The sequence below is a fragment of the Hirundo rustica genome, chromosome 6, assembly GCF_015227805.2.
Source record: "Hirundo rustica isolate bHirRus1 chromosome 6, bHirRus1.pri.v3, whole genome shotgun sequence".
Taxonomy (NCBI): domain Eukaryota; kingdom Metazoa; phylum Chordata; class Aves; order Passeriformes; family Hirundinidae; genus Hirundo; species Hirundo rustica.
In genome coordinates this window covers 21,418,507-21,438,874 of record NC_053455.1, presented here as the reverse complement: position 1 = coordinate 21,438,874, position 20,368 = coordinate 21,418,507, and the positions used below count along the sequence as shown (strand labels likewise).

General features: G+C 38.6%; 1 protein-coding gene across 6 annotated transcripts in view; it reads left to right on the top strand.

Annotated features, from left to right (window-relative positions):
* The window catches only part of NRXN3 (neurexin 3), a 985,585-nt gene that overhangs the window by 459,642 nt on the left and 505,575 nt on the right, over positions 1–20,368 (top strand). For all 6 annotated transcript variants that reach the window (XM_040066048.2, XM_058420836.1, XM_058420835.1 and 3 more), the window contains one exon: positions 10,234–10,353. In XM_040066048.2, the coding sequence (XP_039921982.1) occupies positions 10,234–10,353 (120 nt within the window). The remainder of the gene's footprint in view (positions 1–10,233; positions 10,354–20,368) is intronic.

The following is a 20,368-nucleotide window of genomic DNA, read 5'->3' as shown; positions in this document are numbered from 1 at the left end:
AAGCATGAACGACACATACAGGCTGGGTAATCAGTAACACATTTTGCATACTAAGCAGTATGTGGAAAACAGCAAATCTAATCTCATGCTTAAAATCTCACAGCAGGATAATGTCAAAAAGGATTTCACCCTTCATCTGCTCAGCAGAGAAACTTCAAATCTGGTCATACTTCACTTTCTCTCTGGAATCAAAGGTTGTCCATTGAAGAGTGGAGCATTAATTTACTCCATGATGGTTTGACATCTTTCCTTTTCCTTACTTTTGTATTCTATTCTCATAGTCCTACTGGATTTATGGAACAAATATGAGCTTTTCTCTTAGCTGCAAAGAAAATGAGGTGCAGGGAAGTAGGAAAAGTACTTGTGTGTTACAGAGAAAATGTTTGTTAGAATATGTGTTGAAAAAGATGCATGGAGAAATGCATCCTTTTCTTTTTACTCCTTCCCTCTTTCCTTTGAATTTTGTTTAAGGAAAATGGTATTTTATAGCTTTATGTAGTAAAGCAGTTTCAAAAATGGAAAGAAAATTCTGACTCTTTCAAAAGGGAGGATAATTGCTATCCTGAGTCATTCATAGGCCGTGAAACAGCAAAGATTCAAAATGTTAAATTCTTAGGAAGCACAGGAAATGGCATCTGCATGTGTCAGTTCTAATTTATTGGGTTGTAAGCATAAAAGAAGACAATGGGGAAAGGAGTGCTACCAGTCTTTCTTCAGTGTCATCTGCGATATTAGAACTTTTTAAGAACAGGTTAAGAAGGTAAGCATGCACTTCTTAAGCAATAATCTTTTAAGCAATGAGGTTGATGATTTGGTGTTTTGTTGTTCCTATTGTGTAATAGAAATATTTAACCTTCAGAGGTAGGGGGTTCAGGAGATGCTGCCTGTGCTCCCATCTTTGTCCTCTACTTTTTCCATTCTGAAAGAGAAAACTTAGAATAAACGTATAATGCACCAAAATCTATGTGACTTCCTTGTAAACTGTCTCCATTAAAAAAGCCAAACCAAACAAACAAAATAAAAAAAAAAAAAAAAGGAAGTCCAAACAAAATTTTAAAAAAGAAGAGAAACCTTGTTGCCTACATGGAAGAGCATCAGTGGTATTGTTTTGATTTTAATGCTCTTCAGTCTTCAGAACGTGTATTTGGATCTTTAGACAGTCAGACATAGCAGATCTATGACCTTTTTTTTTTCTGTGTGGACTGTGATTTTACCACAGGTAAAATTCTGACCTAGGTGAAATATTGAGATGGTACTCTTTGTTTTTTTGATTGCCCTGATGACTGATTAAGACTATATGAGTCTAAAGCCTGAGCGGTCTGCTTGCCTGTTGATGTAATTTTTTTTTGAGGATGTGTTGAAATCCATGAGCAGGTGACAGCTTTTGAGGGGGCAAGGTGTTACTGTCACTTATATCCAGTGTCGAGATCAGTTCTTTGGATAAAAAGAAATTTTTGTCTTGTTGAGTTATCAGTCCTCTGTGGGTTTTTGGCAATAAATCCACTTTGGACAAAAAGCCAAGCTAAATATATGCTTGACTGAGGTACTAAAAATCATATAGATTTTTTTTACCTAAATGGATTCTAGGTATTTCTCAAATGAGACAAAATTTCTCTAAAATTAGTTTAAATGCTGAGAGATGGGTTAAAGAATGTGATGTTTTTCCTTCTCTCTGCATTATCTGTGAATTTTGTGATTTTGTGTGTGCTTGAATGAAATGCATTCCTTCTCTTTTTATTTGGTTTCATTATCTGTTGGTTACATTAATGTAGTCGTTGTCGCTCTGCACCCTTGTTGCTTACATTGTAATTTCTGCGTGTTTTGATTATGCGTGTTGGCTGTGAGAGTTATACCAGTTCCTTTTATTTATTCAAAGGGATGTTAGCCTGGCTTTTCTTCTTTTTTACTAACATGTTGTTTATTGTCTTTTTTTTTTTTTTTTTCTTTTTTGCTAACAAAGTTGAGTTGACCAAAGCTGACCTGCAAGGTAGAGAAGGTTCTTCTCCGTTACTTGTTTCAATGAAAGATGCTTTTATGTAACATTTGGTGCCTTTTACTGGATAGAGTCACACCTCTAAGACAGGAATGGAATGGCAAACCCCAGCACCTCTGGAGGGGGATTTTGGGTTGAAGAAGAACATGGCAAGAAATGGAGCTGCTTCTTTTGATCTGGGGGTTTGACTGTATCAATCTCTGAATAGCCATAAAAGCACCAGTTGATTTCCTGAAAAGCCTAATGATCAGGCAAATAGCTGCTGTGCATCAAAATGTAGAAGGCTCTCAGAGCTTTCAAAAACAGAAGGCTGACTTAATTTCTTTAGTACTGATCTTAAGGAGGGAGATCAGGAGGTAAAATCTGTTTTGTTGGTTTTTTATTTTTTTTTTTTTAAATTGGATTTTGAAAAAAACCCCACAGAAATAACTTTCTGGATTTTCTGGATTTTCAAATAAAACAAAAAAGCCCCAAATTCCCTTAATATTTAGAATGGCATTTTACAAGCCATAATCTGGGCAGGAAGGATTCCTTTTTGTAGGAGGGTCAGCGCAGTAGCGGAACCAGAGAGCAGCACACAGGAGCAGTGGTTAACACTGAGGGGGATGAGGAGGCCCCTTGTCCCCTGTCTCAGCAGTCAGTGCTTACTCTGTGTCACAAAGCTCCTTCCCCAGCGGCTGTTGCCGCACCAGTGATGTCAGGGGCGTTCCCCCAAAGAGACATTCTGTCAAGTCTGCAGTGCCCTGGCGGTGCAGAGTGCCTGGTGCCTTTCCAAGAGACTGGGGCCGAGTCATCTCCTCTGCAGTGTGTCATTGTTGAGGAGCTGTGCCACCAGGTAGGTTGAGTAGCTTTTGTGAGAATAAGAAGAAAATCAGGTATTCTCAGAGACCCTGTAAACTTTTTGCCTGGGACATAAGTAAGGAAACATGCCTTTTAGACATTAGTAGGTCTTCGATACTAGTATAAACAGAGAGATATTTTCCATGGCACTGAAAGTGATTCCTTTTAGATATGATAATGAAAGTGTACTTCCCAATTCATCTGTAAAGACTGCAATATAGAGTACAAAATAATTTATTCTGGAATGCCATGAAAGTTAAAATATTGCTCCTCTGTTTCAATGGAAAAGGAGATAATGGTCTCAAGTATAAGGGGAAGTCAGAGGCATTGAAAAATGGGTCACTGTTTAGCAGTTCTGAAGCCACAGATGGCATCTGTTATGGGATCATCTTAGTCACCTTGAAATTTTATGTCTAAGGTTCTGTTGTGAGACAAAGCATAGATTTTCCTCTTTCACCCTCTGAGATGGAGACTTCCTGACATTTTACATATCTCTGGACTTAAGGTTTTTTAGCTTTAATCACAATTCATAAACTCCTTTTCTATTCACTGTGAAGAACTGATGATATTGCTGACCTCATCTAATATAATACATTTCAAAATAAAATATTCTTGTTCTGTATTCCAGGTATAGGCAGGTAGCCATTACCTTTCCTTCAGGTTATCATCTATGTTTTTAATTAGAGTTTGGTGTTTTATGGCTCAGTAGAAAAGGATAAAAATAAAATTGGAGGAATAAGGATGTTTTACTCAGTAAACAGCTTATCACTATAGCAGTTGTTGACAAGAGCATATTAAGAGATACCCTCTCACCCAACAAGTCTGAGACAATTTTAGCAATTGGATCCATACGAGACATTGAATCTGAAATATTTGACAGCCTTGAGGTAGACTGAAGTTAATGTGATGCATTTTGCTTTGTGCATGTGGAACATCTAACTGCAGCTATGTTTTATTGGCATCTCTGACCTGTTCCTAACTGTAAAACGTTGAAGTACTTTGTCTTAGAGAGGTGAGTGATATAGAGAGGTGCTGCCCCTAGGGAATTTCTGAAGTTTATGTAAATGAAAGGGGTATTTCCCTGAAAAAATAGGAAATATATAAGTGGACCAGGACCAATATGATGAGGAAAAAAAGTGTCCTGGAAGTACACTGGAGTATAAATAACTTTAGAATGAGGTTATTTATACTTACATTACATTACATTAGACATCAGCGAGTCTTGTGTCTCTCTTGCCACAGCCACTGTTGTTCTCTGTAGTCAGTCATGTGCCCATGAGAATTCAGAATGCATGCTCAGGAATTCCTGAGCCTGATTTTTGATGTTTATTGAAGTGGATGCATCACGAACTGGAAGTTCTTGAAAAAAGAGATCTATTGTTTTGATTTTTCTAGAGTCCTCAGAACCAAAGGCATGTTGCAGCTGTGGAGATTATTCCATCTAAAGTTCAATTTTTTACAGAGGTCTTAACCATGTAGGAATATTTGCCCTTCAAATAGAGACATCTGATTACATTGAAGCCTAAGGGGGAGCATTTGGCTTGAGTGCATAAAGTTGATTTTTGGTTTTCAGGAAACCAACCTTTGCTAAATAAGTTTGGCTATTTCAGGATACTTAAGAGCTGGACTTGATGATCCTTGCGGGTCCCTTCCACATCAGACTATTCTGTGATTCATTTATATTGCTGTGGTTTGCAGTGAAGAAGGATGTTTTTCCTACATACTCTGTTTTTTCTTGTCCCTGTACATCCCTTTCAATTTTTTTTTATGCTTTTAGTTTGTGTGTCTGAATGTCCAAATGCTGTTTACTTCCTCTGTTTCATTTGCATCTCCCTGTCCCTTGTTGCATTCTGTGTGCAGACATACTCCCTTTTATGCAGTTGGCTTTCTCTTCTAGGGTTGGGATTTTTATTCTTTTGGGCTTTTTTTGTTCTTCCCTCACCAGCATATGTATGAGCACGTTGCTCATGACCTTTTAGGTTACTTAGAAATGGAGAGTGGAAATGTGGCAAGAGAGAGGAAGACAGGCTTATGCCAGCTTTCTCTGAGGGGAAGGAAATCCCACCACTTTGCAGATCCATTTCTACAGAATTGCCATTGCTGCTTGATTCCTTTCTTCTGTAACCTTCAGATAGATTTGCTTTCTATGGGAGAAGGCACATTTGTGTGTGTTATTTTAACTAGTCCCAGTTCCTGAAGTTTTCAGACCAGCCACTTACTTGGGACAAAATGACTCAGCACCATGACTTATATCAGGTGGGTGAAGTAGTCAGGCTGTATTGAGGCACTGAAAAAAATGGCTGCATTTTTCCATAGGACAGAAGAACACTGGCTTTTGAGTTATTTCTGACAATGAGTAACTTTAAATATGGAACCTGACAGATGCCTAACCTTATTTAGGTGATGAAAGGGATGATGAGTTCCTAACAAAGTATGAAACTGAGAGCTTGAAGAGCTGGCCTTGCAATCCTTGAAAATCTGTTTGGTTTCTGGTTCTGGTTTGCTATATTAGTCTGTGATATTCCTGCTTTCTGCTATCTATGACTCAAAATATAAGATGTAACTTTCTGAATCATGCACTGAACCCTGACTATAATTTAGTTTCTTGCCTTTGTGCAAAGCAAGTGCTGATGTACCACCAATATATATCTGGCAGTTACAGTATATGTGATATGGTCCATCCCGTAAAGTGATGGTTCCATGAGATTCAGACTTAATTTTGCTCACTTCTTCTCAGAAAAATATATTTTCAAATTATTCTAACATTAGAAAACTATTGGGCATAACTTTGTTTCCTACTTAACCTGAAGGAAGAGTGAGTCCTGAAACAGGTTTATTTTCTGCCTGGTGCATGTAGTTTCCAAGACCTAATGCCTCTCTGAGCTGAACTGTTACTGCAGATTGAATTAAAAAAGGCTGACTATCTCTGGTTATGAAAGAGGAATGCTGACATGGGTGTAGATTTATCAAAGGTGTAAATTGATTGTAATATCTGATTTGTAGTGGTAGAGATGTTTCAGTGCTGGATGGCATTTGTAATTTAGGAACTATAGGACTAAAGAAGCACCTTATTCTGTGAAGGCTGTAAAGACGTCTTGTGTATATTACTTTCCTATTGCTTCCTAACATCTCTGAAGATACAAGGGGAAAAGATGAGATCATTTAAGAGATGAAGAATGGAAATGGAACCATATTGCCATTGAACTTCCCCTGTTGCTGATCTTCATTTTATTGAAACAATAATGTTAACACAAATTGTTGATTCCTTTCAAAAAAAGTGAATTTTTGATGTGTGGAGGAAGGTGTTATGTGCAAGGCCAAGAATGGTTTGCTTATCTTAATATTTATTGCTACTTGTGTTATAATCCTGTAGCAGTTGTGTTATAATCCTGAAGCTGCTATATAAATGGATTCCACTTGTAACTTGAAAGAGATAAATACAATACTGTCTTTTATTTCTCAAGGTTCTTTTCCTGTAAAGATATTTCAAAAGATACAGAAGGAATGACTTTTCTTGCCAGTGTAACATGGAAGTTTCAGCAATATGCAGCAGCAGCATTTTTTTTTTTTTTTTTTAAATTTCCGGGCAAAGAGAAATGTACCATACAACTGATATTGTAGGAAATAGGGTAGATGAAGCAATTTGTCTAAGCAGAATACAAATATGAGGTCAGGCTACTATGCTCTTCAAAGGTGATTTTCTTCATAGACTTAGTAGAGCAACTAATAAACAAACAATACATCTAGATGGGTAGCTGAAGAGAAGTGTAGTACTGGTCTCCTTCCCAGGGAGGGAGACCCAACAAAACTCAGATCCTGCAAGTCCTTGGATATTGAACTGTTCCAGTAAAAATTAGAGATGCAGACATAAAGATAAAAAGGATATTGTTGAAGAATCCTGGTTTGCCATTTCACATTCCAAAGGAGATGCCTCAGTTGGTAGGCTTAGCCTGGATAGGAAGAGACACAGCAAGTAATGCTTCTGCTAGCGGGGCTGCTTTTCCACTTTTACTTGGCATCTACTGCCCACTTACTCCTCTTTCCACTGTACATGTGGCACGAAGAAGGCAATGCACCAAGCTCAGCTACGAACAGCCAATAAAATCAGAGGTATCTCAGATTCTTATGTGAAGACTGCTTCTGAAACTTTGCTTTTAAATACTTTGTCTGCTCTTAGTGTTGCCAGAGGAATGAGATTAAAAATAGACCTGAGTCCTGATGGCACTGGTAATTTAGAAACAATTCTAGTGCTTTATATATAAGTTGTTTGTCATTTTCTTTCCTTGTTCATTAGCACTAAAGGGCATGTGCGTGGTAACACAGTCTTCATGTTTTATAATCCTTCCTGTGCTTCTGTCACTTTGCTCCCTAATCCAAAATCATAATTCCTTGTGACATCCTTATTAGTTGCTCTGAAGAAAATTCTGTTGCCACAGAGGATTATGACATCAGGCAATGACTGTTAGCAGCAGGAGTAGATGAACTCTCTGAGACAAAGATCCTTTTATGATTCAAATGGCCCACAGTACTAAGAAGTGAGGCCAAGTACCCAGCATTTATGCTGTGCTGTCACGACTGACTCTAAAGATGGCAGATCAGGCTTCAAGCTTCCTTGTGGTATTGTCAGGCTTTCAAAATTCCTCATCAGTGTGGTTTTTTCTTTTTTTTTTTTTTTTTTTTCCCCCTCTGGCTGCTGAAAGTGATGTTCCCATCTTCACAGTTGGTTTCTGTTAAACACAATTCAGATATCATATTATAGGCCATGAATTAAAGTACTTTGGCTCTCTGGGCTCTATCATATGAAGACTTCAAACCACACGTACTGGGCCTTATGCAGTCTTATTCCTTGAATAGAGTCCTTTCTCTTGCAGCATCTAGACAAAAGATATGCTCATTGTCAAGTCCAGTTACTGACTGAAGCATTCTCAGAAGAGGGAAGGCAAAGTGGAGAAATGTTGTTGAAAATCTGCTCTGCTTCTATGCAATGGTCTTTATAGATGATGCTGTAGCAAGTTTACATAGAGTCACAGCTGCTTTCTGGTTTAGTTTTTAAAATACAGGTATAGATATCTTGCTTGTTTATACCTTTAGGAGTATTGGCATTCATGTTTGAGGTTAGATAGTGGGATAGTAATGTGCAGGAGAGGTATCAGTTCTTCATTCCTTATCCTCAGATGATTTAGACTTTTAGGCAAAATGACAACTAATATTCTAATTCAGATGGTTAAATGTTATCCCTTCTTTTGCTTGGCCAGAGTAAGTCTGAAGCAGGTATCAGACCACAACCTGATGCACATGTATATATATTTATTTTCATGATTTTTACAGGAGTAAAAGCAGGAGAGAGGCCTGTACATACATGTGCCTGCCGGCCCACGCTGAAAAGTCTGTCAGCTCTATTCTAATCTAGAAATGATCTGTTAATTTCACACTGCCACTGAGACCACTGGGATTCATATGGCTGCAAATGAGAGTCAGGTGGGTGGGAAGAAGAGGCGGAGGGGAGGAGAAAAGTGTTGAAAAGTGCTGCTCAACTTTCCTTCAGCATGGCAACAAGGGGTTTTCTTGCCGTGGCTGCTGCTGTCATTTCTTTTCAATAGGTGAACTTTTTCCTGCAGGGATTTTGTTGTCGTCTTCTATTAACCACACTTATGCTTCTATTTAGAGGTTTTTGGGTTTGTTTGGTTTGGGTTTTTTTTTAACAGTTTAATAAATTTGGGACGAAGCTCAGGTTTTTGTTAATGTTCAGTCAAACTCTGCTTACTGAGCCACGTGTTCGTTCTCATTACAGAAGAGATGTAAAGAAAAGCAGATAACTGAAAAACTATTGAAATTCATCCATTCTGTTCTTTCAGTGAGGAAAGATGACCTGGTGGGGAGAGCAGAAACGGCATCAGAGTTTTAGGGGTCCATTCCTGGCTTGGTTGTTGAGTTGTTGGGAGGCTTCCAGTTAGATGTGGGTCCTACAAGGGCTTGTAAATACGGAAGTGCCCAGGTGTACAATCTCAGTATCAAAGATGCTGAATAATGATGGGATTTAGTGAAATCACTATGGATGGTGTCTAATGGAGGTTGAAGGGTTTCATTTTGTTTTAAAATATTTAAAAATGCTGTGTCTGCTTTGGTCTGTCCTATCTAATCTATAAAATACAGACGGTAGTGTTGATGTGATGAGGAAATAAGGAGAAGGATTAAGTCTTGTGGAGTTGCTGTTTCTAGCAAAGACTTTGAAGAAAGGTGCTGGGATGGGTTGAGCAGTTGTTACTTTGTCCTTATAGTATTCTCCTAGACTGGAAGTGGTTAGTGAACTGATCTCAGGCAGCCTAGCCCATTGATCCTTTATTATCTGCTTTATTTCTTTTGTTTCTTCTTTTCCTGCACATACAGGATATAGCCTAGTAGGTATGTCAAATGTATATGTATATTTTATTTAAAATCCTGCACAGCAGGAGCAACATACCTTTGTCTACAATGCTAAGTATAAAATACTTTCCCAGGAAGTAACTTGTAAACTCATATTCTTGTAATCTATGACTTGCAGCTTCACACCTGCTCTCAGATGATTCAGAATCCAGCTACCTCCTTGTGGATGACTGTCATTCAGAGTCTCTCTGATCTGAAGATTACTTTTTTGCCTGTTGCTTGGATTTTGACTTTGCAACGCTTCTCTGAGTAGGATAGCAACTGTTAGCTGCAAATCACAGAACAATGAAAGGCTGTTCTGTTAGTAGCGGCTGCTTCCTTCCCCGCTTCCGCGAAAAGTATGCAAAGCAGTCCAAAAAGAGAAGTGTTGTGGATAAATGTAATGCCCTTCTGAGGACTTTGTTAGAATGTTTCAAGAGGAACCTATGTAATAGGTCAGAGTGTTTGGTTTTTTGTTTGGCTGAATTTTATTAACCTATAAAGCCAAGTTGTAGCCAGCTGAGGCTTCAAAACTTCAGTTTTAATCTAGATTATCGGGGTTCTTTGGGTATGATGGGGCATTGTTCATGGGTCTATTAATTAGCTTTCATTTCTATAAGGGGATCAAACTTCTAGGGAAGCACAACCACCTGGCCATGTTTGTTGGTATGGCATCACCCCCTATTTTACTGTGAAATTTTTTGAGCAAGTTAGGAACATATAAATTGGACCTGCCTAAGAGAGAATATGTTGCTGTTCCCTCTTCCTTGCTCTGTGTTACAGTTTTCAGTTTTGTTGTGAGGTGTACACTTGTCTTTGTGCTCTTTTTACCTGACTTCCTTGTGCGTCCAGGAATGGAGCAGTGTTTGGTTAGTACTTTCTCTCTTCTGCATGAGGACTGTGATGGTAATGGTAGTGATTAATTGAAGCTTTTGAGGGCTTGACCAGAGTGATTCTCTCAGCTTTATTTCACTCTTTTCTTGTCATCCTTTCTCCAGGACCAAGCACTACCTGCCAGGAAGATTCCTGTGCGAATCAGGGCATCTGTAATCAGCAGTGGGAAGGCTTCACCTGTGATTGCTCCATGACTTCGTATTCTGGGAGCCAGTGTAATGATCGTAAGTAGATTTTTCAGTCCATTGGTGACCTGTGAATTCTGCTATCTGAGAGTGCAGAGAACACATGATTCATTGTTCTTTCAATTGCAATACAACCTTCGCAGTGTCAAATCCAAAATTTTTTTCTAGGAAATTTCTTTAAAGCCTACAGCAGTGGGGGTTTTTTTGTTTGTTTGTTTGTTTTTTCTTTTTTTCCCCCCCTCCTTAAAATGAAAATAGTCAATTCAGCATGTATTGGTTTTGTTTGTTTGTGTTAGTTTTGGTTTGTTTTGGTTTTTTTTCCCCTCTTCTTTTTGGAAGCTAACTTTACCAGTCCAATAGTGGTAATTGATGTTAATGGAATTCCTGGTTCAGGGAAAGCAGGAATGCTTTGCAGATACTGTATGTAATATTTTCATAGGTAAAAAATGTCTAGGTTTTGTGTACAGAATTATGCTTTGAGAATTTCATTTAAACCTTGGTGAAAAAGACATGGAATGCATATAAAATGAGTAGTGTTCTAGATAGTCTTCTACTGAAGTGCTAGCTGTATGCTGAAATGCTGGGTAGTGTTTGTGAGAACATTCACTTAAAACTAGTGATCAGTTAAATACGCAGAAGAACTGTTGTGCTTCTTTGTGTATTGATTTGCTTAATCTCAAAACATTGGAAGTTCTTGGCGACTTCTACTAGGATCTCTGATAAAATAATTGAACAAACCCCTTAAGTCTGCCTTTAGGGGGCAGATAATCAGCTTTTTGATGTTCCCTCTGCTCGTCATGATTTGGCCTTTGCTCCTGCCTGGAGGGGACAGGTCACTTCAGCTCTACTGCGCCTGTTTCTCTTATTTGAGGTGACTGCCCCCTTCTCCCTCACTTGCTCCAAGGCAGGAAACAAAGGAATATGTCATGAGCGCTGTAATAAGCATAACCGTAGGCTTCAATAATTTGGTTCACCGACTGTATAAATTTTAAACCCAAAAAAACCTGCTTTACATTAAGATATTTGTGGCAAACTTAATTACTGGTACTAGCAAGGCCCATTCAATATTGGTACCACAGCACTGTCATATCTGCAACCCTTCCCCTAGAAGTCTGAGACATGACTGAATTGATGGCACATATGACAATCTGTGTAGCATATGGTGACAATCCGTTTCTGCTGAAGGCCAAAATGCCTGCTTTTCTGAGTCATTCATAATATTGTGTTGTCTGTGTTGGTCTCCCATTTCTTCCAGCATATTGCTCTCAAACAGATATTGGAAGGGCCTATCAGCCTTCATACTTTGACAGTGGCTGTATAAACAAGGTACTACTGACACAGATTTATAGACTGTAATGCTGTGTCTGGTTTTGGGTTGTTTTGGAATTCAAAATGTTTCCTTTGGGTCCAGAAGAAACATTTCATATTGGAGTCACAAGATCTGGTGCCAATTTTCTGCATTTTTGTTTTGCTTTGCTTTTATCAATTGGACACCCACTTTCCCACTCTCAAACTACTTGCTCAGTCAATCAGTTTAGACTTGCTAAGCATAGCGCACAAACGTGTGAAAGAAACACTACTTTGAATTCTGTTGGGTTGCATTTAAATACATATCCAGGAAATCTCTTACAGTATTGATACTATGGGGTTTGTTTCTAATGTGTTTGGCTTCACAACTCCGGAACATTGCAGTGCCCTTGTTAAACTGCTGCTAATGGCTTAGAACAGGCCCTGAGGCATCAGGAAGAGCCAGGTTCCTGTGTCTGTAATTGGGGATTTCTTGCTGCTTTTTAGAGCTGGCAGCTGGAAATAATGCGGAGAAGGGAGCTTGAAATGAGTGGGAGTGTTGTGGGCAAGGTAGGAACCAGCCTCCAGTTACCAGACCTGGCTGGCAATTTACAAATGCATGCAGAAGGATGTGGGTTTCAAAATGATCTGGAAAGGTAAGTTGTGTGGACTCCTGGAACATGACAAGACTTCATCCTGGACCTTCAAAAAGTGCGTATAACATTTTTTCATTTTGTTTTGTTTGTTTGATTTTGTCTTTGTCATGTATCACGGCATTTGAGATAGAGTTCTACTCCTGACTTCCTGATACAGTTAGGATACATTGTGTCTGTGTAGTTGAGAAGGCTTGAGTGCTGTTCCTTCCTACCTTTTAGATATGGTTGCTAATCAGTATAGATGTCTATCAATTGAAGCAGATACTCTAGACTGGATTTTTGTGCAACTAATGGCAGGCAGAGATACCTTCTGTGTAACCAGAGGCCTTTTATTTAGAAATGCATCAGGCTCTTTGGTATAATGTTTTTTTGGCCACAGCAGTTTATTCTATTAATTTAGTAGATGGCTATTTCTACCTTATGAGCAATTGGTGGTCTCCCATTGTGTAAATATGGATTACTGAAGTAAATAGAACAGATTGAGTTTTACACAATGAAAATGATAGCAAAAGGCTGACTTACTGTACATATTTTGCCTTTCTATTCCTGTTAATTAAGTCAAGTGTCCACAGTGGAAATTTGAATTTTCATGTGTTTGATGAAGAATATTTCTGTGCCTCTGACACAGATAAATGGAAAGTATAGTGTTCTCTTTAATTATTCAGTGTTCTCTTCAATTATTCTTGATGATCTCCTAGATTATCCCAAGTTAACTATTGATAGGTGTGATTTATGTTTGGGGGGTTTTTTATTATTTGCTAGGGCAAACTTTGCAAAGAAATTCAGTCTTATCAATGCTGAGTAAAGCTTGGTCTGCCAATATGTTTTTCCTTCTTAGTTTTTGTCCCAGGTCTAGGCCATTAATCTTCCTAATTCAGATGCAACTGGCTTGGAACTGCTGTTTCTGAAGGGTGAAGAAGAAGCACCTGTAATTCCCCTTTACCCTTCAGAGGTGACAGACACATTTTGTAAACCTATAGACATGTTTATCTGTTCACCAGTATTGATTAGCAAGACAAGGATTTAAGTTCCTGGTGGAAATGATGATATAGCTGCTTGTAGCTCTGTTTTAGATGTTCTTTACTTTGTAGGAATCAAGATTCTTGAGAATAAGAAATTAATGGGAGCTGTGGGGGCATAAATTCAGTTTTAATATGCTTCATTCTGACTTGTACAACTGTATCAATATTAAAAAAACCCAAACAGGAACCCACAGACACCTCCTCTCGTCAAATTCATTTGAGAAGGTCCATTGTACAAAAGTGAATTTAAAGGTTTGCCCTTCATGCTGGCCTGTACTAACACCTGAAATGTAAGTTAGAAATAGAAGCCAATAATGCTGTTCAGGAGATACTGGTTCTGTTCTCTGTGCCATTTAAAATATATTCTCATATTTTTGAAGTTGTTCCATGGTCTTCAATCTTTATAGACATTTTAATCATTTCAGCATCACATTTAATAAATGTGGGCTTTCAACCTATTTTAAGAATTTACATACTACTCTAAGATGTAGGAAGTCAGTGTTAGTGTATTGCAGTTAATATTAGAAATACTAAACAACCCTGGCATGCCAAGCTGTTGCTTAGACTGTTCAATTGTGAAACTTTAAGCATGTAAGGCAGCAGAAGTAAAGCTAACCCACAATGTTAGGGAAGTGTCTTGCATTTGGGGTGAACTCCATTCTGTTAATGCTGACCATGATATGAGATGAAAATGTGGTAGTTAAGCATTCCAGCCTACCTGAGAAGTGACCTGTATTTAAAATGTTGTCTACGAACAGCTTTACAGATTCTTTAATTAATTCGCATTCTTGTCTGTCTGATCCAACAATAATATTTTCTGCACAGAGAGAATGCATAACAAGAGGAATTGGAAATTTAGCTAATGAAAATGGTATATCCAAGTCAAACTACATCATAGAAAATGCTTTTTATTCAATGCTTCTTGGAGATAACACTGAGGGTCAGGCTTTCCATGAGCAATTGTCAGGGCAGCACAAGTATGTATTAGTGGAGGTGTTTGCCTGTGAAAAGTCAATGATTTGCAGCAATGACTACTGCAAGCAGAGTATAAAGCACCTTTTCAAACAGGTTTTATGTTGTTGTTGAAACAGTTAAATCCATCTGCTGACTATTGATTGGCTTTTTAGGGGGGTTATTTATTAATTTATTTATAAACTTTGGGTTGTAATAGCCTGGTTTAAAACACCTGGTTTAAAACAAACCCCAAACTTTTCATTTGGTTGGTAAAGAGAAAAGGCAGCCCAAGCTTTTTGTCCTCTTGTGTTGGTATCTTCATGTGCCTCCAATCGCTGTGCTTTTTAAGGATCCTGTTGAAAAGTAACTTTCTGATGAGATTGCTTGGATGAGTGATGCTTGTTTCTTGTTCTGGGAGAGAAGAAATGTATAGGGCTGTTGGGGTTTTTTTGTGCAATAAGTTGTAGTTTTTCCCCAATTCCTTTCCATGTGATGCATAACCTATATGCTTTTACTGTGTTTATGTGAATCACATTTGGAGGAGGGAAGGATTAGCAGGAAAGAGAGTTATGGTGACTTTGTTCCATTGTTCATTAATTTAGCACCATCACAAGAAGAGCTTTTGAAACTTTCAGTTATGTACTCATAGTGAGTGAGACTTACTAGCCAAAATCTTTTTTTATACTTGACATAAAAGGAAGGATATCAAAATTAGAAAAACATATCTAAGACCAATACTTTAGAATAAAGCACAGAGTATTTTTGATTGATTAAGGAAGGCTGAAGCTGGCCTTAGCCCCACGTGTGTGAGATACCAAGGTTTTCAGAGCAGATCCATCCCTCTTCATTAATGCCCTTCTATTTTGCACCCTACAAAGCAAATGAATGAGTATGAAAGTGTATTGATGCTTCTGGAGCATACTCTATAAACCAGGTTGCAGTGCCAGCAGTGCCAGAAGTGGTTTCCCTCACACCTGCATAGCTGAACAGTCATTAGAAGAGAATACTAGCACGGCAAATGGCTAATTAAGTACCCCTTCCTCTATGATGATGGCCTTATTCTGATGTGCTGATGAGCCATTTGCACCCCAAACTTACTTTGTGAGTCACTGAGCAGCTACAGCTCCTGCTCTCCATTGCAGGATTCAGACCCCCAGCTGGGAGATGAGCCCTATTCCCTCTGTCTCAGTATTTTGTGTTTTTTAGCATCTGAGCCAATTTTTGTCTAGAAATCATGACCTCCTTTAATGTCAATGCCAACAAACTCAGCTTGATTTACTTACAGAAACATTCTTCATTGTTCATGTTCAATTATCACCCATTTGTTTCTAATATGCCCAGCTAACTCAGCTACTGAGTCAGAGAGCAAGAGGTTGCTAGTGTGTAGAAAATAAATCTGCATAGACTTCATTAGTCATGCATGGCTAAACCAGTCAGCTGTTTAAATATCAACATGCTTGGGGATTTGCCTTTGATACTACAGAGACATCCATCCTACATGAAGCAAGAGTCACCTCTGATTTATCTTGAGTGAATCATACTTCATTGCAACAGGTCAGACACTCTGCCTGCTTCTTAGTTCTCTCCTCATACTTTGCTCTTGCTTACTTAGTGGTCTCACATATTGTAACTAGTGTTTTCTGGCTGATGGATCATTTTGAGTTCCTAACTTAAGCCTTTGGGGTCTTCTGACAGTGAATGACCTTATCCTCTGAGAACGGGAATAAAAAAGAAGGGAAATGGAACCATGTACTTTAGTACATGATGTAAATTGTACCAATGTGATTTGGGTTATGAACCCTGCTTTCATCCTTTGTAGCACTGTTTACTTTCATTTGCCCTGCAGGGCCAAGAAATGTAACATCTTTAGGGCAAGGATCTGGTGTTCGTTCTTATTAAAGCATCATACCCTTTTCTGATGCTTAGTAATAGCCCACTACATAATTGCCGTAGCTCTTCAGTGATTTAAGAGTGCTCGTTCATTTCAGTGCACTGAAAGGCACTTCCCCTCCCTTGAGTAACAGCTGTTAGACATCAGATCAGACTGCAGATCAAGAGCTTGTTTGCCCCGTATTCCCTTTGGGAGTCATTGGGAATGGGCAGTGCTGTCAACATTAGAGGGAGAAATTTGTCTGTCCCTGTTTTGGGGGAGAAAGAGTGAATTTGAGTGACAGGTGCATTTTGAAATTGCTTTTTGTGCACCTTTCAGCTTCTCAAGGTGCCCTGTCATGAAAGTGTCTCCTTTTTTTAATAGTGAAAGCTAGCCAGCTTTATCCTTTTGTGATCCCCAAAATGCAGCTAGGTCTCTAGTGAGTAATTTAATTACTATTGCTTCAACAGCTTGGCAGAAGGAGCATTTAGAATGAGAGCTGTAATCACTCACTGATATCTGTGCACACCTGGCTGCTGTCAGCACATAAGCTATGGTCCAGCCGTGCTACAGACTTCAATAGCATGGAAGGAGAGAGACTTTTTACAGGTGGGAGTGATTACAGCCTCTGTTATCAACCTTTGAGCAGTTCAAGCAGTTAATTCTCTTCTTGGTGGTGCTCACCAGCTATGTTATTTTCATAAGCGTGTCACAAAAGGCTCTTGCCGGAATTTTGTTCTTTGTGATCTCTGCTCCCTCTGACAGTGTTTTTCTTTAACTTGATACTCTTTGGTAGTCATGGTAATAATTTTCACTTTTCATCTTAAAAGTAGCTGAGCGAGTGGTACTGTGTCCTACGTATTTTGCCCCATAAGAGATTTGGCCTCAGAAATTGTTCCTTCAGTAATGGAACGCCCAGGGTGTAATCACTGATAAGACACTGATGTAAGTTGGCAGCAGAAACAGAAATGTTGTGCAGCAGAATAAGAGTGTCTGTTTGTTCTGCCACTCCAAGCTCCATTTATCAATGATGAATTGTAAGCACATCTTTTGACTGAATGTAAGATAATAAATTAAGTGTTCTAAATTGTCAAGTGCAACAAGGATTTGATTAATTTTAAATTTAGCATTTTCTTTGTAATATCCCACACATGTTCATATTTGTTTTAAGAAGCAGTTAATGTAAAAACTCAGAAAAATACCAAAAGTCTTCAACCATCAATTTTACTCTTTAAAGATTCTTTTCTTCTTATAGTAGCTTCTTCACAGAAGATGATACAGAACCGATTTTGAAAGATGATGAAAAATGTTTGTAGGGTTCGATTTTATAGGCAAAAATCACCCTGAGCTTGAGGATTTTTATTTTAAATGGATTTTTTTCCCCACACACAATGCTGTGAAACTTCTGTCCTCAATTGTATTGTCCAAGTATTTTTGATAATCTCACTCCTACTATGGTTTCATCAGCATGAGTTATTTCGAGTGCCATCTGGTATGCAGATAGTACCTGTTGTTTTGCAGAGAAGGGGAAAAAAAAACCTTTGCAAAATCTGTTTGGTCTTTTAGCTGTTGCATCTGACGTGCAACAGGATACCCAGTCACTAGTCCAGGTGAGCACACAGCTGGCTTTGATCATTCCCTCCAATCCCCTATGGGTCTGTTGTAAATCGCACTGTGGATTATGAAAATATGGTTTCCGTGTTGGGTTTACTGTCCTGGATGGAAGCTCTGACTTGCTTAGAATAATCCTTAATTTTTTTTTTTGTCCCGTCTGGGTTTTGTGTGCTCTCCCATCCTTGCAGCACTCGGTTGAGTGATACATGTGTGCTTTTAAGCCATTGATCTAAATCTGATGTGTGATAAGGGGGGGTGTAATGGCGTTAACGAGGTGGGATAGGGTTCACTTGGTGCTTTCCCAGGCAGCATAGAGCTGTTTGCCACAGCACGCATTTTTGCCTCCTTATTCCTATCGGGGCCTCAAGGTGATCATCGCTTATTTCCCAGGCTGTCTGCATAGAGAACACTTCGCAAAGAGGAGCTTACATTGTTGGGTGAGAACAAATAGATAAGGATTGAAGTAAATATTTTCTATTTTACAGAGTAGACTTTGTTTACAGAGTAATATTTATAAGTACAAAGTAATTATTTTAATTGGGTGAGGTAACTTCTTATTTATGCCAGTAGTTGCAGATCAAAAGCTGATATGGTATTCTCACAGTCCACATATCAAATGTGCCTAATTGTTTTGTTTCTAAGATTTATATATATTGTTTTTATATATCTTAGACTAAAAGCTGCCTTTAAGATTTACAGTCATTAGGTGGGCAAATCTATGTCATAAAATATTTAGTATGGATAGCCGAGAGAATGCCAACATGCAGAGAGATTCAGGTAGTACTAGAACTTTTAAACTTTTTTCTTCTTGCTGATTTTTGAGCCTGTAAGTCTGGGGCTGCCTAAGGGAGGAAGCTGGGGTCAGTAGGGAATCAAGAGACAGATCTTTTATGCTTATTCGATGTTTTGCAATGGAAATTGCTAACAGAAAAATAAAGGCAGGAGGAGTCAGAGGTCCTGAAGGAGATTCTTTGTTCGCTATCCCAGCTGCCTAATGTACTAATTATTTCCTGTCGTTGACAGAAGGCTACTATTGATCTCCAGTGGAGTTTAGCTGCATATAGGGACATAGCTTTATTATGTTGCAATCTTGTTACTCAGGAGCTGGTATAATAATCTCAGCTGTAGAACATTGGGGATTAGTTGAAAAAACCTTAATTACAGTTATCTTAATAATGATCCCTGAGGGGCACGTTGAAATTGGCTGCTTGAGTACCTGTGAAACAAGCTTTGCACAGGGGAGCACATTTTGGTGGATTTAATTTATCTTTGTGGAGGTGTTTCATTGTGTACTGACATCTGAGGCCTTGTCAAATGCTGGGAGAGGAGTCTGAGATTTCAGTTGCCTTTTGCTGTCCTTAGAGATTTTGGGACACAAAACAGCTTCTCTGATTGTGGGAGGAATTAAGCTTTTCAGTTAAAAATCCTAAGAATAATCATATAACTTGAATTCTGTTGGGATGTCAGTGTTAACCAGAACTCCAGTTAGCTAACAGCTGTCTGCAGATGAAAAAGCTTTCAAATCTGTGAACATTAGTTCATTTCAAGGTCTTGGGCGTATACAGAGCAAGTGAAAATTTTTCATGGGTGGTAGTTTAATCAATGAAAACAGCACACTTAGGGCAAGCAAAACTTTGCATAGTTCAGTGAAAGTCTTAGAATAACTGTACAGAAAAAATGAAGGAATAAAAAAGCAGGATGTGGTTGATGTCATCCTTTTCAAAACAAAGCTCAGGATTCTTTGCATCATAAGGATGAATTTATTGTGTAAGTTAGCAGAAAAGACTTAAAAACCTGAGAAAGAAGACAACTAACCTTGGTTTAAAAGCATTGACGTAAGTTAGTTCATCCTCCTCTGGACTGATTTATTATTTAATAATAATAATGGCTGTGACTTCCTGAGGCTCTTCACAGACCTCTGTGCTGGAGATGCATGGGCTTGTGGTGGCCTCTCTAGGCTAGGATATGCCTTTCAGGATATTGCCAGCACAGTGCTTGAGAGTGTGGTCTTGAGCAGGATAGAGAAAGAGATTTGAAAATTACTCCATCTCTAAGAAAGCCAAGTTTGATCTTTGTAGCTTTTTTCAGGTGTCTCTAGCCTTAATGCGAGAGTAGTTGTGCTCATGTCTATTGAATAACTGTCTCAGATACCGTAACTGACCTCTAGACTAGAGTGTCTCAACGAGACTCTGACTTTAATACGATAACTGCCAAATATATCTCTTCTTCCAGAGAGACTCCAACATTTATTTTGAAGGAAGTGTGGTTGGGGCTCTATTCTTCCTCTCATCTCTGGTTTGAAACATATTTGCAGAGCTTGACCACAGCAAAGCTGGTGTCAGGTTGCTGGCTTCCCATAACCATCTGTCATGTTTCTTTTTTTTTTTTTTTTTTTTTTCTTTTTCTTCAGATTGTACTAAATGACCTTCTGTCTGTTACATTTCTGCCCTCTGATCTCAGGCAAATGATGAAGATAGATAGCAATATCACAAGTCATCCATCATACAATTTGTAGGTCCCATAGAAACATCTGTGTCTTTAGCAGTTCATCTGTCACAGATGGTTTTATAGTTCAACACCACAAAATACTGGAGAGGGCTAATGCTGGTATTTTTTTCTTATTACTGAAGACTTCAGCCATCAGGTGTCTT